This window comes from Lepisosteus platostomus, chromosome 6 (assembly GCF_059453375.1).
Source record: "Lepisosteus platostomus isolate fLepPlt1 chromosome 6, fLepPlt1.hap1, whole genome shotgun sequence".
Lineage (NCBI taxonomy): Eukaryota > Metazoa > Chordata > Actinopteri > Semionotiformes > Lepisosteidae > Lepisosteus > Lepisosteus platostomus.
The window spans coordinates 38,902,820-38,920,662 of record NC_142616.1 but is presented as its reverse complement, the minus strand read 5'-3'; the positions used below and the strand labels follow the sequence as shown (position 1 = coordinate 38,920,662).

Sequence of the window (17,843 nt, the reverse complement as noted above, 5' to 3'; positions counted from 1 at the left end):
AGAAATTACAAGAAATTTCTGATGTGATCTACTACAATAATTAACTATAATACAATGTAAAAATAAATTATAAACAGTGAAATTACTCAATCTATTTTACTAACTATACATTTAGATTAGAAATAAGCGAAACTGCAGACATAAAAATACAGATGACTGGGCAGGTTATGTAAACCAGGTAAATCAATTAGTAATGGATTCTATAAACGAAATAACAAAGAAATCCGTAAAATCATGTATTAATTAATTAATATTTATATTTTATATGGAATATTTAATAATTGTCATTTGCTGTTTTTGTGTTGAATGTGCAGCTCATGTACAACACTCCCTGTTTTACTTAACACTGACTTGTGAAGATGGCGACAGCCTGCAGCCTTACTGCTTTAATACCAGCTCAAACACAGTTGGACTACGCCTTGGTGGACGCTGTCTCTGTGCAGGAGAAGGAGAACCTGGTCTTTCAATATTTGAAGAAAATAGACTGCAGGCAGCAGGACTTAAAGGTCCCTGAATTCGAAGGAGGTGAGTTATTTTGTGAAAACAGTGGAATTTCAGGAGTCGGAAATGCCTTGGCGCTTGACGAGCAGCACCTGTTGATGAGTGATTGGGAGAGTTAGAATCTTGAAACTGATCATCATTTATACTTGTCGCTTGCAGAATGATTGGTTCCCATTCTTTGATTTCAATGGTGCTTGAAATGTGTAGTACTCGTATTAAGAAAGTAAGAGTTAAGGGCTGAATGCCTAAGACAGAATGCTTCACATTTGTCATGCGATGCCGGTGTGCTGTTGGAGTAAATAATAAGTTAGGCTGCTGGTTTCAGAGCGGTGATTAAGAGCTCTAGACTATGCGTGATGGACCATACTTACCACATATCAGGTGTGGAAGGATGCTGTTGTACCATAGAGCATAGAGGTGCTGTGTTTGGTTGTAAAAAATGGGTTCTTTCCAGATCGTCACTGTAAATGAAAATTTGTTCTATGTTAAATATTCTGAGTTGAAGAAGGAAAACATTTAGTAACAGTAACTTTAAGGGGCCGACACAATAATATACCATGTTGATGATTCTTAGGAATTATAGTTTTTTGGATATATTTGTGGAGCAGCACTTTTCTTGTTTTAAATACGATGTGTTGTCATGGTGACTAGCTTCCCTTTTTTGTTAAATTATGTTGAACACCGTGTGCAAATCTGTTCATGTTTAAATGCATTATGGGTCAAAATAATGTCCAAGCCTTTGAAACATACTGTGGGTCACAATCTGTTGTTTTATAACACTAAATAGAAGTTAATTACTGTGTGCTGTCTATCCAGTCTATATGACTACATATTTAACATGAAATGATCATTCCCTTCCTGTTAAAATAATATTTTTATTAAAAACAGTAATATAAAATAATAATGGCACTGAAAACCAACATACATTTGTATTTAAAATAAAATGAATTAGTAAAAAGTAATTAGTTTGCTTTTAAACAATTATCAAGATACATGTAATATGGTAGAGATACAGCAATATTTTAAATGTACCCATAAGCACTAATCAAATATATGAAATAAGAGTTAGTACAATAAAAAAGGGTTTAGAGTGCAGTACAAGTACAGTATACAAAGTGGCATACACAGACATCAATTAAGTAAAAGCCTTGTGAAGAAGAAAGTTTTAAGAGCACTCAGGGAAGGTGAGTCTGATATCTTTCAGGATAGATTTCCAAAGCTTTGGGGTGTACCAAGAGAAGGCTCTGTCATCCATATTATGGAGATTATCTCAGAGGACAAAGAGGAGACCAGGTTGTGAGGTGGTGTGTAGGAAGATAATAAATCAGACAGATATCGAGGTGCCTTATAGGTGAACATGAGAATAATGAAGTTGACTCGAAGCCTGATGGGAAGCCGGTGCAGGGACTCCAGGACAGAAGTAATGTGATCAATCCCATGCAAACTGGTCAGGATTTTGGCTGCCGAATTCGGGACATATGGAAGTTTGTTCATCATGGATTCAGATACCCTAGCAAGTAGGACGTTGCAGCAATTAATTCTAGAGAAGATGAATGTGTTTTCAGCTACAGAAAAGACAACATAGGGTGCAGTCTGGTGGTAATTTTAAGATGGAAGAATGATGTTTTTACAGTATTTTGTGCATGAGAGTCAAATGTCAAGCCTTGGTCAAATATCACCTCCATGTTCTTTAATCTAGATTGTGGATGGCACTGTGCTTGAATTTCAGAGGGGGTTACTGCATTACAAAGCTTATGGGAGGTCCTGAGAAGATCGACTTCAGTCTTGTCTGTTAAAAAGAAGGAAATTTAAGTCATCGAGGTTTTTATGTCAGAGATGCAATGAGTGAGTGTAAAGGCAGCCACTTCAGTGTCAGGAACAAGTAATAGGTTTATTCCATGCTGAAAAAAAGAAGAAAGAGAACACAACGTTTTGGCCGTGGAGCCTTCTTCAGGTGTGGAAGTGGAGTGTCAGGTTAGTATAGACCAACATAGAAATAATAATTCAGAGTATGTGATCTTAATAGCTGGCCAAGTGGGAACATGTAAATGGTGAATAGTAAGGGGCCCAGTATTGAGTCCTGATGAACACCAGATTTAATGACCCAAGCTTCAAAACTGAAACTCCCAAGAGAGACAAAGTGATGGTGATCAGTAAGGTAAGAGTAGAACCACTTAAGAGCAATGTCAACAACTCCAGTCTGAACAAAGGAAAGTAAGATGGCATGGTTAACAATGTCAAGAGTAGCACTGAGGTCTGAGAGAATATGGTTAGAGAATTGGAATTAGAAGCCATAAGAAGAAATGTATTAAACGAGCTAGTATTCCACAATCCAGAGAAAAGGCTTTGGATTATTTTGTAGCACTTTACTGCTACAAGAACAACTAAAGGATTCAAAGCAGTTTCTTAGGTTGCTAAATATAAATGAATTAATGTAAAAAGTTAGATCTGCACAAGAGTAGACATGACCATGGCTTTCCACAGATGGATCCATCTTTTTTCAGCAGTTCGTAGTCCTCTGTGGTACTGAAGCTAATAATATCAGTGGATTCTGTAACCTTTATACTAACACTTGTAGCTCAGTGTACTGCACTAATAAAACTGAACCATACAGCCAAGAAAATTGGTTTTCTGGTATTGGGAAAAACTTGGATTAAGTCCAGTGTGCAGGAAAAGAGGTATAATGCTATGACTGTATTATGATGCCTGTGTCCCATTTTGAAATTTCAGGTTTGGAATGGCTGAACACCAAGAGTCCCCTGTCATTTGCGGAACACCTTTCAGGCAAACTGGTGGTGCTGGATTTCTTCACTTACTGCTGCATCAATTGCATGCATGTGCTTCCTGATCTCCATGAGCTGGAACAACTGCACTCTGATAAAGGTATTTACAGGCAATGAGCTAGGAATGATACTTCATGCGGTCACTCTTCCAATTGGCTTAATAATATCAATGTTTTTGGTATGGTTGAGGTCCCACAACTATGTGTTGGGAGCCACTTTGTAATATGTAGCATTGACGTGCTTTTATCTGAAATGAGTGTATACATGTATAGTACTGACCACATTCTCGCAAAGAGATTCCTATTAATAATAATATTATTATATTCTTGCTTCTTAATGTCCCGGATTTCGCAGCTAGCCTGGCTTTATCATGTGACCAGTCGCATTACTAAACAGAAATAGCTTCACTTGGTCCTTCTCCCCTTTCGAGATGTATGACAGCCTAGGCATTTTCAGGACAAGCCTTTTTCCTCAATGTTGAATAATTGTTTTAGCCTTTTCCCGTTCTCATTGATGAGCTTCTTCAGTTTCTCTGGAAACACTTCTCTCGCCACGTGATCAGTCGATACCTCATCATCCGTAAACTTGAGGCTGTAGAGAGAAAAGCACTTCTTTAAATTATATTTATAGAAATATTTACTTTTGTTTAAATGTAAAATAACAGTTTGTGAAAGTGCTACATACGGCTATTGACATTTACCCCCTGATTATTGAGTTAATGCCCTATGGGAAAACTAATTAAGTACTTTGTTATCAATTTGTGGGATTTTTCACGAATTTCAGGGTTTTAAAAACCTAACCTTTGCCAGTGAGACCCTTCCGTAAATCAAAAGGATGTTTTTTTCCCACCAATTAGAGACTAATTTTAGTTATTGTTGTATGCATCTTGTGGAATTATTAGACACATACAATTTAGATGAGATTTTTACACCAGATTACCACCATTATATAACTTTGGTTCTCTTTTAGTATTAGTATTATTAATATTATTAAATTAGTCTCTTATCAGAATGCATTCCAAAATGGCAAAGAAACTGGTGATATTAGTCATGCAAAAACAATGTTATGTGAACTTGTATGAATTCTTTTGGAGAACAGTCCATTGCAGAACAGTTTAATATGGTAACAGTAACATTTATGAGGGTACATTTATAATCAGTCTTATGGAACATGCTGATAATGTGGTTAATTGTCTGAGTCAAACACTTATTTGTACAACTGGTTAACCCAGTGCTACAGTTTCCCGCACAATGTAAAACATTATATGCACATTGTCAATAATCTGCAAAAAGGTTTATTAGCTTTTGTCTGTGTCTGTGCAGTATGTTAAAGTTATCCCAGTCTGATTCCAGCCTTTTCAAGGTCTGTCAGGTACTGAGCAGAGGACCTGCTTTACATTGGTAATATAATCATACTGGATCCTTTTCGTAATATGCTAGTATTTACCTTCTGTGCACTCCAAGGCAATCAAATATAAAAAGGTCTTTTTTGGAAGCTATGTTGTTCACTGTTGTGTTTAGAATTACAAATGAATCCTGAGCAGAAATAGCCGGAAATCCTGCTGTTAACATTTAATAAATATTATCATTACTGATTGTACTTTTCTTCTATTTAAATAGCCTTTCTGTATTTTTTAAAATATCACAAACACATTACCCTGTTAGACCCATTCAGTACTTTTCTGTCATTGGAATGGATTAATGTAAAAAACATTTGTTTATTTCTCTATAGCCTGGCTATAATAAAAAAGCCTTAGACTGTATACTGTTCTAGCATTTACCACTTCCTCTAACTGAGGCTCTGTTGTTTTACATTGATGAAGCCAACAGTGTGGTCTAAGGAAACCACATTCTTTGTGCACAAACCAGTCTCTACAGGAGTATTCATGGGCAAAATATTTGCTCATGTTTTGTCTGTTTTAATTAAGAGACAAAGACAATTACTGTAAACAGTTCAAGTGGGTAGCTGCATCAGTTCAAGTGGGGAGCTGCATCAGCATGAGCTGACTGCAAAGGAACAAGTAAAGGTTAATTTCACACTGAAAAGTAGAAAGAGCAAATGCTTTTTTAGATGAATTGGGTAAATTACTGTTGTTTACTGTTGGGGAAAAATAGCCTTTACTTGTTGCTCTATTGTAATCAATGAAAGTTTAAGCTTTAGCAACTAATGGGTCAGCTAAAGAAATAATTTTGGAAACAGGCTACAGAACAAGTAGAATTAACCTTAACAGGAGAAGTACCATATCAAGCACTGCTTCAGAATAACTACAAATTCCAAGACCACATTAGCAGTATAAATTTGCTTTAAACTCTTGATTACAAAACTACAGAAGTAAACTTAACTTTTGTTTTTATTCTACTCCAGCTATGCAAAGTGATCAGCTCCCTTTAATTGGTCTTACAAAGTTGGATCCAAAAGAAAAAGGATTATTTCGTACTTCAAATTACATTTATAGAATAGGAAGAGATGGCCCTGCCTTTTAATTTATCTTGATAGAGAGCCAAACTATTAAGTGCTTCAAAGAATGCACAGATTTATCTCAATCTCTGCTGAAGTGCAAGGGCTTAAAATAGACCAAACTGTTCTTTGACCTAAGTGACTCTGTTACTACTAGTGCAGTTGTCCTGTTGCTTATTATAACCTTGCATGCAAACACTGTTCTGTTCCAGCTGTCATTTAATATCATTACCTCTAAAGGGCTCATCTGAGAAAATGGAGCTGCGTCTCTGGCTCTGCAAGGCAGCCAGAATTCTGTCTGATGTATTTCTAAGGCTTATCTTTGGCAATTCTTTTGGTACATTCCAAGTGACGTTCAGTCAGTTGCCTGTTTTAAATTCCATTTGATATGTATTGCTTATCAACATGGCCAAATGACTTCACACTAGTCAGTGGTTTTGTATCTGGTAAATGAGAGGGTATGGAAGGGTGCCAGAGCAAAGCTCTCCTTTTTGAATAGTTTACATGTGATTTGAAGATTGGTGTGCTTGAAGAAGAAATAAGTACAAGTTAATGAAAAGGAGCAAAATGTGATAAGATGAGTGGTTGTTCTCTTCATGCTTTAAATTATTCTTGGTGAGGAACAGGATCATATGAACTGTCAGTACTTTTTTTGAGGTTCAGATTCTTCTCAGTAGGAAGGTCGACACATATTCTGTTTAATGTTTAAAACAACATTTGATGTGGTGCTCAAAATAAGATGTGTCACGAGATCATTGTTGGTTAGTTTCACTAACTTATAAAGATGCTGTTGATGGCCAGGAGCCAGCAGAGTTTTTTTTACATGTGCCTGTGGGACTGTGACTGGGTCACCTCCCTGTGAATTAATCATTAAAATCTCGGTGCTAATTTAGGGATTTTAAATGACACTAAATTCTGTTTAAAGGATTTTACAAAAAAATATGGAAAATGGATAATTTAACTGTGTCTTGACAGCAGCATTTCCATCTTGTAACCTGATAGCTTTAGATCAGAATTCAGACAGTAAGCAAAGCTGTGCCTGCGCAGTGCTGGGGATGACAGCCCTCAAAGGAAAACCTGGTTGTCGCTTTAAATAGTCAGTTAAACAGTAGGTGGCACTCTTCCCTCTGGACCAGGATTTCCAAACAATTCCCCAGTGTGAGAACATCATCTTGTAGGAGGTACTGCCCTCTCTGTTGTTAGGTTATAACATCTTGGTGTCGTGACTTAATTCCATGCTGGGCTTGCTCAATCTGTTATGTGTAATATTCCTTCTTTGCTTCAACAGTTTAATTGTTTCTCACTTCTCCACCTGATCTGTCGTGTAGTGTAACCGCTGGCTCAGAGTGACTTTGTGGGTCACTGCATATTAGTACTGGATGAAATAGATCCTTCTCATATGTAAAATGTTTTAGGATGGAAAAACACTACATAAATGTGCTGGGCAGTAGCATGAAATAGTGACCTGGACTCTGGACTACTGACAGGGTGCTGCTGTTGTACCTTTTGAGCAAGCTATTTGTATGTTGTTCCAGTAAATATCCTGCTCTACAAACTGATTATCACCGGGTCATTGTAAATGACAATTTCTCAATTGTCTTATCTGCTTATATAGAGGATTTAAAAAAATAGGGCGATATTACTCATTAAGCCAACAAAATTTGCTTTTTGTATCTCTTTAGATATGCTACTGATGTTTTCTTGTTGTAAAATTAAAATATTATTTTAATATTTATGTTCAAGCATTTTTTTTTAAATAGAACATATGGGCATGAACTACCATTTTAGCCCATTTGTGATTGATTAAATTATATTTCCCTTTTTGTGTACATTTTTCTTAAAATGTTAAAAGAATGATAATTTAAGCAAAATGTGTAATCCAATACAACCCACATTGTAGGCTACAAAATGATTTATTGGAACAAATGTAATTTAAATGCACTTAATCACAGGCCTATTAACATTCAAGAGTTGGCAACATATTAAAGACAATTATGCCTAATTATTCAAATGTAAATTATATACAGCAACAAAATAAACAAATGTTTATATATTTTATTAATAATTCTACAAAAGTGCTGGTAATCTGGTTTAAATGATAAAAATCTAAGGACAGTTCCTGCCGAAATTGTCATGTGCCTTTTAAACCCAACTAAAAGTAAAGTCATTTGTGCACAAATACCCAGATTATAGTAAGGAAATGAGTAATCAGAAAGCACAAATGTTAAAAATGTAAATATTTTATCATTTCAGGTCTGTTAAACTATTGAAAACCAGGACATCCATATTTTTAACTTTGAATTCCCTACATGAAAGTAATTATTTCATGTTCTAGATTAAATATACACATTACATTAAAAAAAACATTATTCTTCACCTGAAGGTACATAAATGTGTGCAGTGTTTTGCAATGGCCGCTCCATGGCTAAAGTTTCAAAGCAGCTTTGAAGAGGCCCAGCAGGAGCTAATGATAGATATTTATTCATATCCCAAAAATAAAAACTAACTAGTTTGAATTAAAAAGTGACTTGGTTGGGGGAAAAAAAAAAAACTACTAGATTTCTTGGGATTGTCAATAATACTAGTAAATGAATATGTTGTATTTGGGTTTCTTAAAACATTTGCCAGAGAGCTTAAATGGTGCATGGGTCTAATAGGTACACTTACCCAGACTTAAACCAGAGGATTGCATAGTACAGTATTGTACTGGTTAGAAAAGAACACAGGCACAGTTTATCAGCACTACCCTGTTCCATTCTCTTACTCAGCTGGATTCTAATGGCAGTTTAACGATGACTTCACATAGTGTATACCAGGTTATGGACATGTAGCAACTGTAGTCAGATTTTCCTGTACTGGGAAGCAAAGGCTTCATGCATGACAAATGGCTTAGCATTCATTGTCATTAATGTATTTCGTCCTCACTTTAGTTTTGCTTAGTCTTTTTCAGTGGAGGTTTGGATGTTATATTGCTAACCATTGATCACATAGGCTAAACTAGTACAGACCACCTTTGGTATGAGACAAGCAAATTTGTTTACGTTGTGCATTGCAGTGAAAAAAAGTGAAGATGATACTTTTGCAGAGAATGGCAATTCATATCCAGACATAGTAACATCTCATCCTGTTAAAAGCTGGTATGAGCCCAGAAAACATTGAGATCTTAATGCACATTGCCTTGTTTTATCAGTTCATGATAGCCCTAGAAGTTGAGTCACAATTTCCATGATATCGTTCCGGCAATAATTGTGATTGTTACAGTTGTAAGGATGCACATAATTGCTATGATTATGATGTATGAAAAGTTACCATCAGAACTGTATATATTGTTAGTCTAAACATGCACTTTGTAAATCCGGTTATTTTATTCATTTAATACAAAGCAAATTCCGTACAGTATATTGTTGCTGAAATACCAACTGCAAGCTTTTGTCATGTACAGTGGATATAAAAGTCGACGCACCCTTATTGAAATTGCAGGGTTTTGTGATGTAAAGCCAGAAATCAAGATGACAGACATTTTTCCATCTTTAATGTGATCCTGCAACCAACAAAATTCAAGAGAAAAACAAATAGATAATTATTAGGGAAATAATTTAAATTAAAAAAAACCTACAACACCCTGGTTGCATAAGTGTGCACCCCCCAAAAACTAATACTTTGTGGTACCACCTTTTGCATTTATTACAGCAGTTAGTCTTTTTAAAAAAGTCTCTATCAACTTTGCACACCTGGACTTTGCAATTTTATCCCACTCTTGCTCTGTACAGCCCTCTTTAGGTCATTCCACAGGTTTTCTATGGGATTGAGGTCTGGGCCATTTAAAAGACTTTGATCCTTCTTTTCTGAAATCATTCCTTGGTTGACTTGGATGTGTGCTTTGGGTCGTTATCATGTTGGAAGGTGAAATTCCTCTTCATCTTCAGCTTTCTGACAGAGGCCAGCAGGTTTTTTGCCAATATATCTTGATATTTGGAGCTAGTCATTATCCCATCTATCTTGACTAGAGCCCCTGTTCCAGCTGAAGAGAAGCAGCCCCAAAGCATGATGCTTCCACCACCATGCTGCACAGTAGTTATGGTGTTCTTTTGATGATGAGCTGTGTTGTCTTTGTGCAAAACATATCTTTTAGAATTAAGGCCAAAAAGACCTTTGTCTCATCAGACCATAAGACATGTTCCAACATGGTTTGGGGTGATTGAATGTATTTTTTTTTCCAAATTTAGATGTGCTTGGAAGTTCTTTTTTGTGAGAAATGGCTTCCGTCTTGCCACCCTACCCCATAGCCCAGACATGTGCGGAATACAGGAGATTGTTGTCCCATGCAAGGAGAGACCAGTACCTGCCAGATGTTCCTGTTCAATGGTCTAAGAACATCGAGGCCATCTATAAGAACGGACAGAGCCGACTTTACTTCTTGAGGAGGCTCAGGTCCTTCAATGTGTGTAGTAAGATGCTGCACATGTTTTATCAGTCGGTGGTAGCGAGTGCCATTTTCTACGCAGTGGTGTGCTGGGGCTCTGGGATTAGAGCAGTAGATTCCAAAAGGCTGAACAAGCTCATCAGGAGAGCGAGCTCTGTCATTGGGTCTGACCTGGACCCCTTGGAGGTAGTGGCTGAGAGGAGAATGATGTCCAAACTAGAGGCCATCATGGACAACTTCTCCCATCCCCTCTATGACAGGCTTGCAGGAATGAAGAGCACGTTCAGCAATAGACTGATTCATCCACGGTGCGACAGGGAGCGCTACAGGAGGTCATTCTTGCCGTCTGCCATAAGACTGTACAACGCATCCACCGTGCGTCTTGGCAGAGGCAACAGCGACAGTGACCTGTTTCTGGACTAAACGCATATACACATCTACTGCTACATCTGTTCTCTTTCTTTTTCTTTTTCTTTTTCCCGTTTACAACCACTTTTGTGCAATATATGCCAGGGACCTGTGCAATACATTTATATTTATATTTATATCTATGGTTACATCTATATTTATATTCATACGTGTGATACGATTTTCTGTGTACTGTTCTGTTCTAGTTTCCTCTTGTGTGTCCGGACTGTGAGTAACTCTTGTATTGTATTGTATTGTATGTATTGTACTATTAGTATATAATTCGTTACACTGTGGCTGTGTTGTGTGTGTTAAGCTGCTGTTGCACTGCAATTTCCCTCACGGGATCAATAAAGTATCTATCTATCTGCATCTCCTTGAATGTTGCTGTAGGCCTCTTGGTAGCCTCCCTGATAAGTTTTCTTCTTGTCCCGTCATCAAATTTGGAGGGTCATCCTGATCTTGAACAGGAACAGCTGATTTTTATTTGGGGGTTAATCAGAATCAATTTCATTGATGGCAGGTGTATGATATTTACCTTTGGACATGATCTAACTGGTTGACTGGTTAACTCTGAACACAGCTACAGCCCCCATTATAAAAGGGTGTGCACACTTATGCAACCAGGGTGTTGTAGGTTTTTTAATTACAATTATTTTTCCTAATAATGATCTATTTATTTTTCTCTTGAATTTTGTTGGTTGCAAGGTCACATTAAAGATGGGAAAAATGTCTGACATGATTTATCTTGATTTCTGGCACAAAAATCACAAAAACCTGCAATTGAAATATGGGTGTGTAGACTTTTTATATCCACAGTATGAACTAAAAATGTATTTAGTTCATTTCAGTTATTGCAACATGTTAGTATAAAATGTATATTAATTTAACAAGAATGAATAGGAGCTTTTATTCAGACTGTTTTTGAAATGTGTAGCTATTTATTGTCGTCTTGGCTGAACTGATTGTTTTTCTCTGACTTCACAGAATGTCTGTCACTGTAAATTAATGTTTTGCTTAATTAAATACCACTCCTGGCTTACTGAAGTGGCTTTTCCACTTGTATGACAGATTAATAATTTTATTATTAATGCCTGCACCCCACAATCTTATTATGTCAGAGGTAATGGCATTATAATCTAGATGAAATTTATAATTTTATACTTATTACATTGGTGGGATAAACAATTGAAAAGTGCCAGCCCTTAGGAATGACTTGGTAATTAATCTTATCCCTGTACTTATTTTGGATTTGAAGATTCATTACTCAGTATCCCTAAACAGGTTCTGATGCCTCGTTTGACATCTCATTAAATGGTAATCTATCCATTATCAGAAAGCCTCTTATTCCTAGTAAGGGTTGTGGCAATTAAATAGTAATAAAGCAGTTATTTGAGAATTCATTCTTAATTTAAAATCTGATTCATAGCTATAGATATACATTGAGTTTAAAGTTCTACTTGGAGAAAAAAAGGTACATTGTCAGAACTCTTCCTTTGAAGACCAGTAAATTAAATAAATAAATGAAACACTGTGGATATTTTATACATACATTATACTTTTAAATGGTGAGAGCTAAACACAGTCGTCAATCCATACATTTGTAATGATTGTAAAACAATCAACAAGTCAGTAGGTCTTAGCCTCTTGTTGTCCTTGGTGTCTGACCAAATATAACTTAATTTAAATGATTTTTTTTTTAGAATAGGCTGGGGAGATTCTAGCTCTAGGGAAGCCCAGTTGTTCACACTGTATAGTTATCCCCAGCTGGTTAAGTAAAAACCCAGTGATTGATAAATTAAACCAAATCCTGTTTTCTGTTACGCAAGAAAGAAAAAAATGGCTTATCGATCCAAGGAGATTATGCAACTTTTGTTCCTTCGAAGGATAAAATGATAACACATTGCTTTTATAGAATATTTTCATCCAGGAAAATCATGGTTAATCTGCTTCCATGTCATTGATTAGGCAGATTCTTCCATACCTTCACAACCCTCGGTATAATAAAAGGATAGTTTCTGTTTGTGGTTCTTGGAAAACTAATTTTCACTTTTGTTTTTGAATCTTTTGTTTCACTAAATTACTAACCTTAGTCGTCTAGGTAATCTTTTGTCAGAACCTTTCAAAGTTTTAGGTACTGTGGTTATTTTCAATTTCTTCAGCCTGTATGTGCAGGAGGTTTCTTTTGGCTAAATGTGAGATCAAGCTGAACTTGCAGCTCACCTGTGTGAGCTTTGCAGACACCAGGACTAGGAGAAAATTTTTGCAATCCCTGTATTTGGCTATAGTCTGATTAAATCCTAATGACAGCAAGGTCTGATGAACACATTTTGTATTATATGTGTACAGAACTCCCAATATGCTTCATCAATAAATGTAATGCATCAATAAATGTCATATAATGCTGTCTTATATCAAACAAAGCAACACATTAGGCGACAACAAAGCAAACTTTATTTACTCATGTCAAAACTCAAGGCACTGTCTTGTATGTAATCTGTGCAGTCACCTCTTCATAATGCTTGAGCCATGTGTTTAAATTTTCATCCACTATCATCTTAATTGTTTTTATGTAAATCATTTTATAGCACTTTTTGAGGTTTTTTGTTTTGTTGCTCTAACTCCTAGTTTTTGTAATGTGTTTTTGCTGTGCACATCTGTTAGTTTGATTTGCCTTTTAATGTTTCATCAAAAGACATTTGATCATGTTCTGATGTTAGCTTCCTTTTTTTAAAAAAAAACTTTGATATTTGCTTTTGATTACTTTCTTCTAAACAGTGGGTGTGTAATGGCTGATAACATAATGCAAATAATGAATTTTCAAAAAAAGGTGTTGGATGCTTTTGTTAAGAATTCCATTATCTACATTAAAGTTTTCAATGCACAGTGATTCATGATTCTATAATGACATGAAGGGTGCTTTATAATATAGGAGACAAAAAATAACAAAGTTATTAAAAACCTTTGCTGTCAGATGGGAAAGAGGTTTTCGTGGATGATTTTTAAAATCTAATTATGTAAGGTTTCAGTTGATAATACAGTTGTTCACTCATTAATTCTAAAGTTGGTGATAGACAGCTGAACTGAGTCTTTTTTGCTGCACAGTCTTCCTTGTGTATCTTGTTCTTATTACACAATACCTTGTAAAAGTATCTGGATCTTTCACTTTTCACATTTTGTTGCTTGTAATCACATATTGAAATAGCAATTATTTGTCATATACACCATTTACTCCACACATTCAAAGCAGCAAACAAAAAGATTAGTAAGTAGATATATGTAATATTAAAATGAAATAGAAAAGTCACGACTGCATAAGTGTACAAATGAATTTAGATGAATTTAGTTGCACAAAATTGCTTTAACAAGCCATACAGTTGAGTGATCTCTGTGTGCAGTAATAATGGTTCACATGATTTCAAAATAGAAACCCTACTTGTTTCAGGAGTGTCTCTCAGTCAGTGAATTTTAAGCAGAGAATTAACCATGAAGACTAAGGAGCTGCTTAGATCACACTGTCCCTCTACACTGAGTAGCCAGGCAAGAAGGAAACTGAGTGAAAAGCTGCCTCAGAGTATGTTGGCTGCAAAGGGACAAGTAAATGTTAATTTCATGGTGAACAGCACAAAAGAAGAAGTGCAAAGTTTTGGCTGCTGAGCCCAAAGAAGCGTTATGTGTTTATGGCACTTCTGAGTGTGGTTCATTGAGCTGCTCTAGGTCATCAGGATTCTTTGATACCAAATATAGCACTGATGACTGTGTCCATAATGCTCAATTTGCATTTCATCTGACCATACCTCATTTTTGCAGTTGTCGTTCGGATGTAATTTTAGTTAATGTAACTTTCAGTTGCATCTTTTTCACCCCAGAATATTTTTTTTTTCCTTCCAACCCAGCCATGATTGCCACAATTCAGGCAGGCAGTGTCTAATGCTAGCATTCAACACCTTGCATCTTGAAAATGTCAGTTTATTTTGGAGATTCTTTTGAATCAATCTAGAGGGCATCAAGCTAAAATTCACATGGTTTAAAAGTGCTGTGATGCAAACAGCCATCCATTACACTTTTTGTATGCATTTTGTAAGAAGGTTAATTTGCATTCAGTATATTGTATATCTGTTCCATCTTCAGGTTACATAAAAAAACATGTTGTATTTTTGTAGTATAACAGAATAGGATTCCAGTGCAGAACACCAAGAATCTTCCTGAGGCTCAAATAAAATCCGTTTTGCTTCAGCAATTCTGAAATTGATAATGAAATAGTAGGGCAATTTTTACAGCATTCTCTTCATCAGTGTTCTTAACTGAGAAGAGCAGCATATATATCACCCTGGAACTCACAACTGGCTCCTCACTGAAGCTAAGCAGGTGTGAGCCTGGTCAGTACCTGGATATGAGACCTCCTGGGAAAAACTAAGGTTGCTGCTAGAAGAGTTGTTAGTGGGGCCGACTTATAAAATAAGTCGTGCCGGATACTGTTGAAACCTGCTTAACAACAGTTTAAAACTGTGCCCCTTCTCAGCTACACAAGAATGGCCTGTTGACCCCATTTGGGCTGACTATCAGTGCTCCTGTCAGCAAAGCACAAAGGCATTGGAGGCGTTTACTACCATTTAGTTACAGCAGTGAGAATATCAGCTGATGAGTACAGAAAGAATCAATATGATTAGAGTCATTATGATTCTTAAAACTATATTACTGTTGGCATCATAAGTCTGACAATGAAAAGAACATTAAAAGTAGTTATGGCAACATACATATAGATAGATAGAGCTGTATATGGAACTTTTTTATTACACTAAGCGTCAAAAGCAGTTTATGATTCAAAATGTTTTTGTGAAGTTGGTCCTTCATGGCTGACCATGATACACTTGAGTGACTTTGACTAGATCAACTCATTATTGAAAGCATTGATTAGGTACAGGTGATGAGGTGATCAGGTGGGCGGAGTGGTGGCTCTGTGGCTAAGGATCTGCGCCGGAGGCTGGAAGGTTGCCGGTTCGTATCCTGCGGCCAGCAGAGGAATCCTACTCCATTGGGCCCCTGAGCAAGGCCCTTAACCCCAACTGCTCCAGAGGCGCTGTACAATGGCTGACCCTGCGCTCTGACCCCAAGCTTCTCTCCCTGTCTGTGTCTCATGGAGAGCAAGCTGGGGTATGCGAAAAGATGAATTCCTAATGCAAGAAATTGTATATGGCTAATAAAGTGATCTTATCTTATCTTATCTAACCTGTTTGGATGTCAAGCCTGGTGAAAACCAAAAAAGTAGAACATAAGAAACCAATATAACCTGTGGTTATAAAGAGAACATTACCTATAAGTGAAGCATTTCTTCTGATGCTCAGTATATATCGTCTGGAAATCGTGTAACATTTTAATTTGTATTATTTTTTTTCTTAGCAGTCCATCAAAAGCAAATATTTAAGATACTCTGTGGCTCTTAAGTATAGTTTTAACCCATACCTGCCAACATTTTGAAATTTTACATTCATTACTTGGGTTTTTTTAAACAACCTAGCCTTGATGAAAATACATGGGATTTTCAGACCCTAGGCTTGAGTTTGTGAGATTTGGTCCCAATACGTAAGACTTAAGAGCTATGTGATTGAATACCATCAAGGCTGCTGGCTGGCAAATGATCTTGCAGTTTCAAATAAAACAGTTTTTCAGTATGTATTCTTGTGTACCTTTTGTTGGCATGACTGGCCTATATACAGTACAACACTGGGAAACACTGCATTGAGTTATAGTTGCAAGAAAAAGTTTGTGAACCCTTTGGAATTACCTGGATTTCTGTATTAATTACTCATAAAAATGTGGTCTGATCTTCAACTAAGTCATAACAGTAGACAAACACAATCTGCCTAAATTAATAACACACCAACAACAGTACTTCTTCTTGTCAGTACTGAGCACATTGTTTAAACATTCACAGTCTAGGTTGGAAAAAGTATGTGAACCTCTAGGCTAATGACTTCTCCAAAAGCTAGTCAGAAATATCAGAGGACCTTAGAAGAATTGTAGAGATGCATAAAGCTTGAAAAAGGCTACAGAAGCATTTCTAAAGGCCTGGGTGTTCATCAACCAACAGTAAGACAAATTGTCTACAAATGGAGGAAATTCAGTACTGTTGCTACTCTCCCTGGGAGTGGGTGTCCTGCAAACATCGTGGCAAGAGCGCAGCTTGCCATGCTGAAGGAGGTGAAAAAGAACCCTAGGGTAACAGCTAAGGACCTGCAGAGATCTCTTGAACTTGCCCAAGTCTCTGTTCATGTGTCCACTATAAGAAAAACACTGAACAAGAATGGTGTTAATGGAAGGACACCACGGAGGAAACCACTGCTCTTAAAAAAAAATATTGCTGCACGACTCAAGTTGGCAAAAGACCCCCTGGATGTTCCACAATGCTTAAGGGACAATGTTCTGTGGACTGGTGAGACATAAGTTTAACTCTTTGGCAGAAATGCGCAACACTATGTTTGAAGGATAAAAAAACACTGCACACCAACGCCAAAACCTCATCCCAACTGTGAAGCATGCTGGAGGGAGCATCACGGTTTGGGGCTGCTTTGCTGCCACAGGGCCTGGACAGCTTGCTATCATAGAGAGAACAATGAATTCAAAATTGTATCAAGACATTTCACCTGAGAATGTCAGGGTAGTGGTCTGTCACCTGAAGCTTAATAGAAGATGGGTGATGCAACAAGACAATGACCCGAAATACAGGAGTAAGTCAACATCAGAATGGCTTAAACAGAAGAAAATTAGTGTTCTGGAATGGCCAAGTCAGAGTTCAGACCTCAACCCAATTGAGATGCTGTGGCATGATCTGAAGAGAGCCGTTCACGCAAGGAATCCTAGAAATATCAATGAACTGAAACAGTTTTGTTAGGAGGAGTGGTCTAAACCGTTGTGCAAGTCTCATCAGTAGCTACAGGAAACGTTTGGTGGAGGTTATTGCTGCTAAAGGAGGGTCTACCAGTTACTAAATACAAGGGTTCACATACTTTTTTCAGCCTGGACTGTGAATGTTTAAACAATGTGTTCAATATTGACAAGAAGTACAATTGTTTATGTGTTATTTCATTACTTGTGTTATTTTTATGAGTAATTAATGCAGAAATCCAGGTAATTATAAAGGGTTCACAAACTTTCTTGCAACTATACATCTTTTTTTTCCTATACTGCCTTCGAGGATTTGGTTGCCCCCATTTGCCGAGTGTAATAAAAGTCATTCACAATAACTGAAGTGGCCCCAGTCCTTCCATTCG

At 36.8% G+C, this 17,843-nt stretch overlaps 1 protein-coding gene across 1 annotated transcript in view; it reads left to right on the top strand.

Moving 5' to 3' along the window:
- Positions 1–316: 316 nt before the first annotated feature.
- The window catches only part of nhlrc2 (NHL repeat containing 2), a 43,441-nt gene continuing 25,914 nt past the window's right edge, over positions 317–17,843 (top strand). The window contains exons 1-2 of the mRNA XM_088635745.1: positions 317–525; positions 3,232–3,384. Of these exons, the coding sequence (XP_088491871.1) occupies positions 360–525; positions 3,232–3,384 (319 nt within the window). The 5' untranslated portion in view covers positions 317–359. The remainder of the gene's footprint in view (positions 526–3,231; positions 3,385–17,843) is intronic.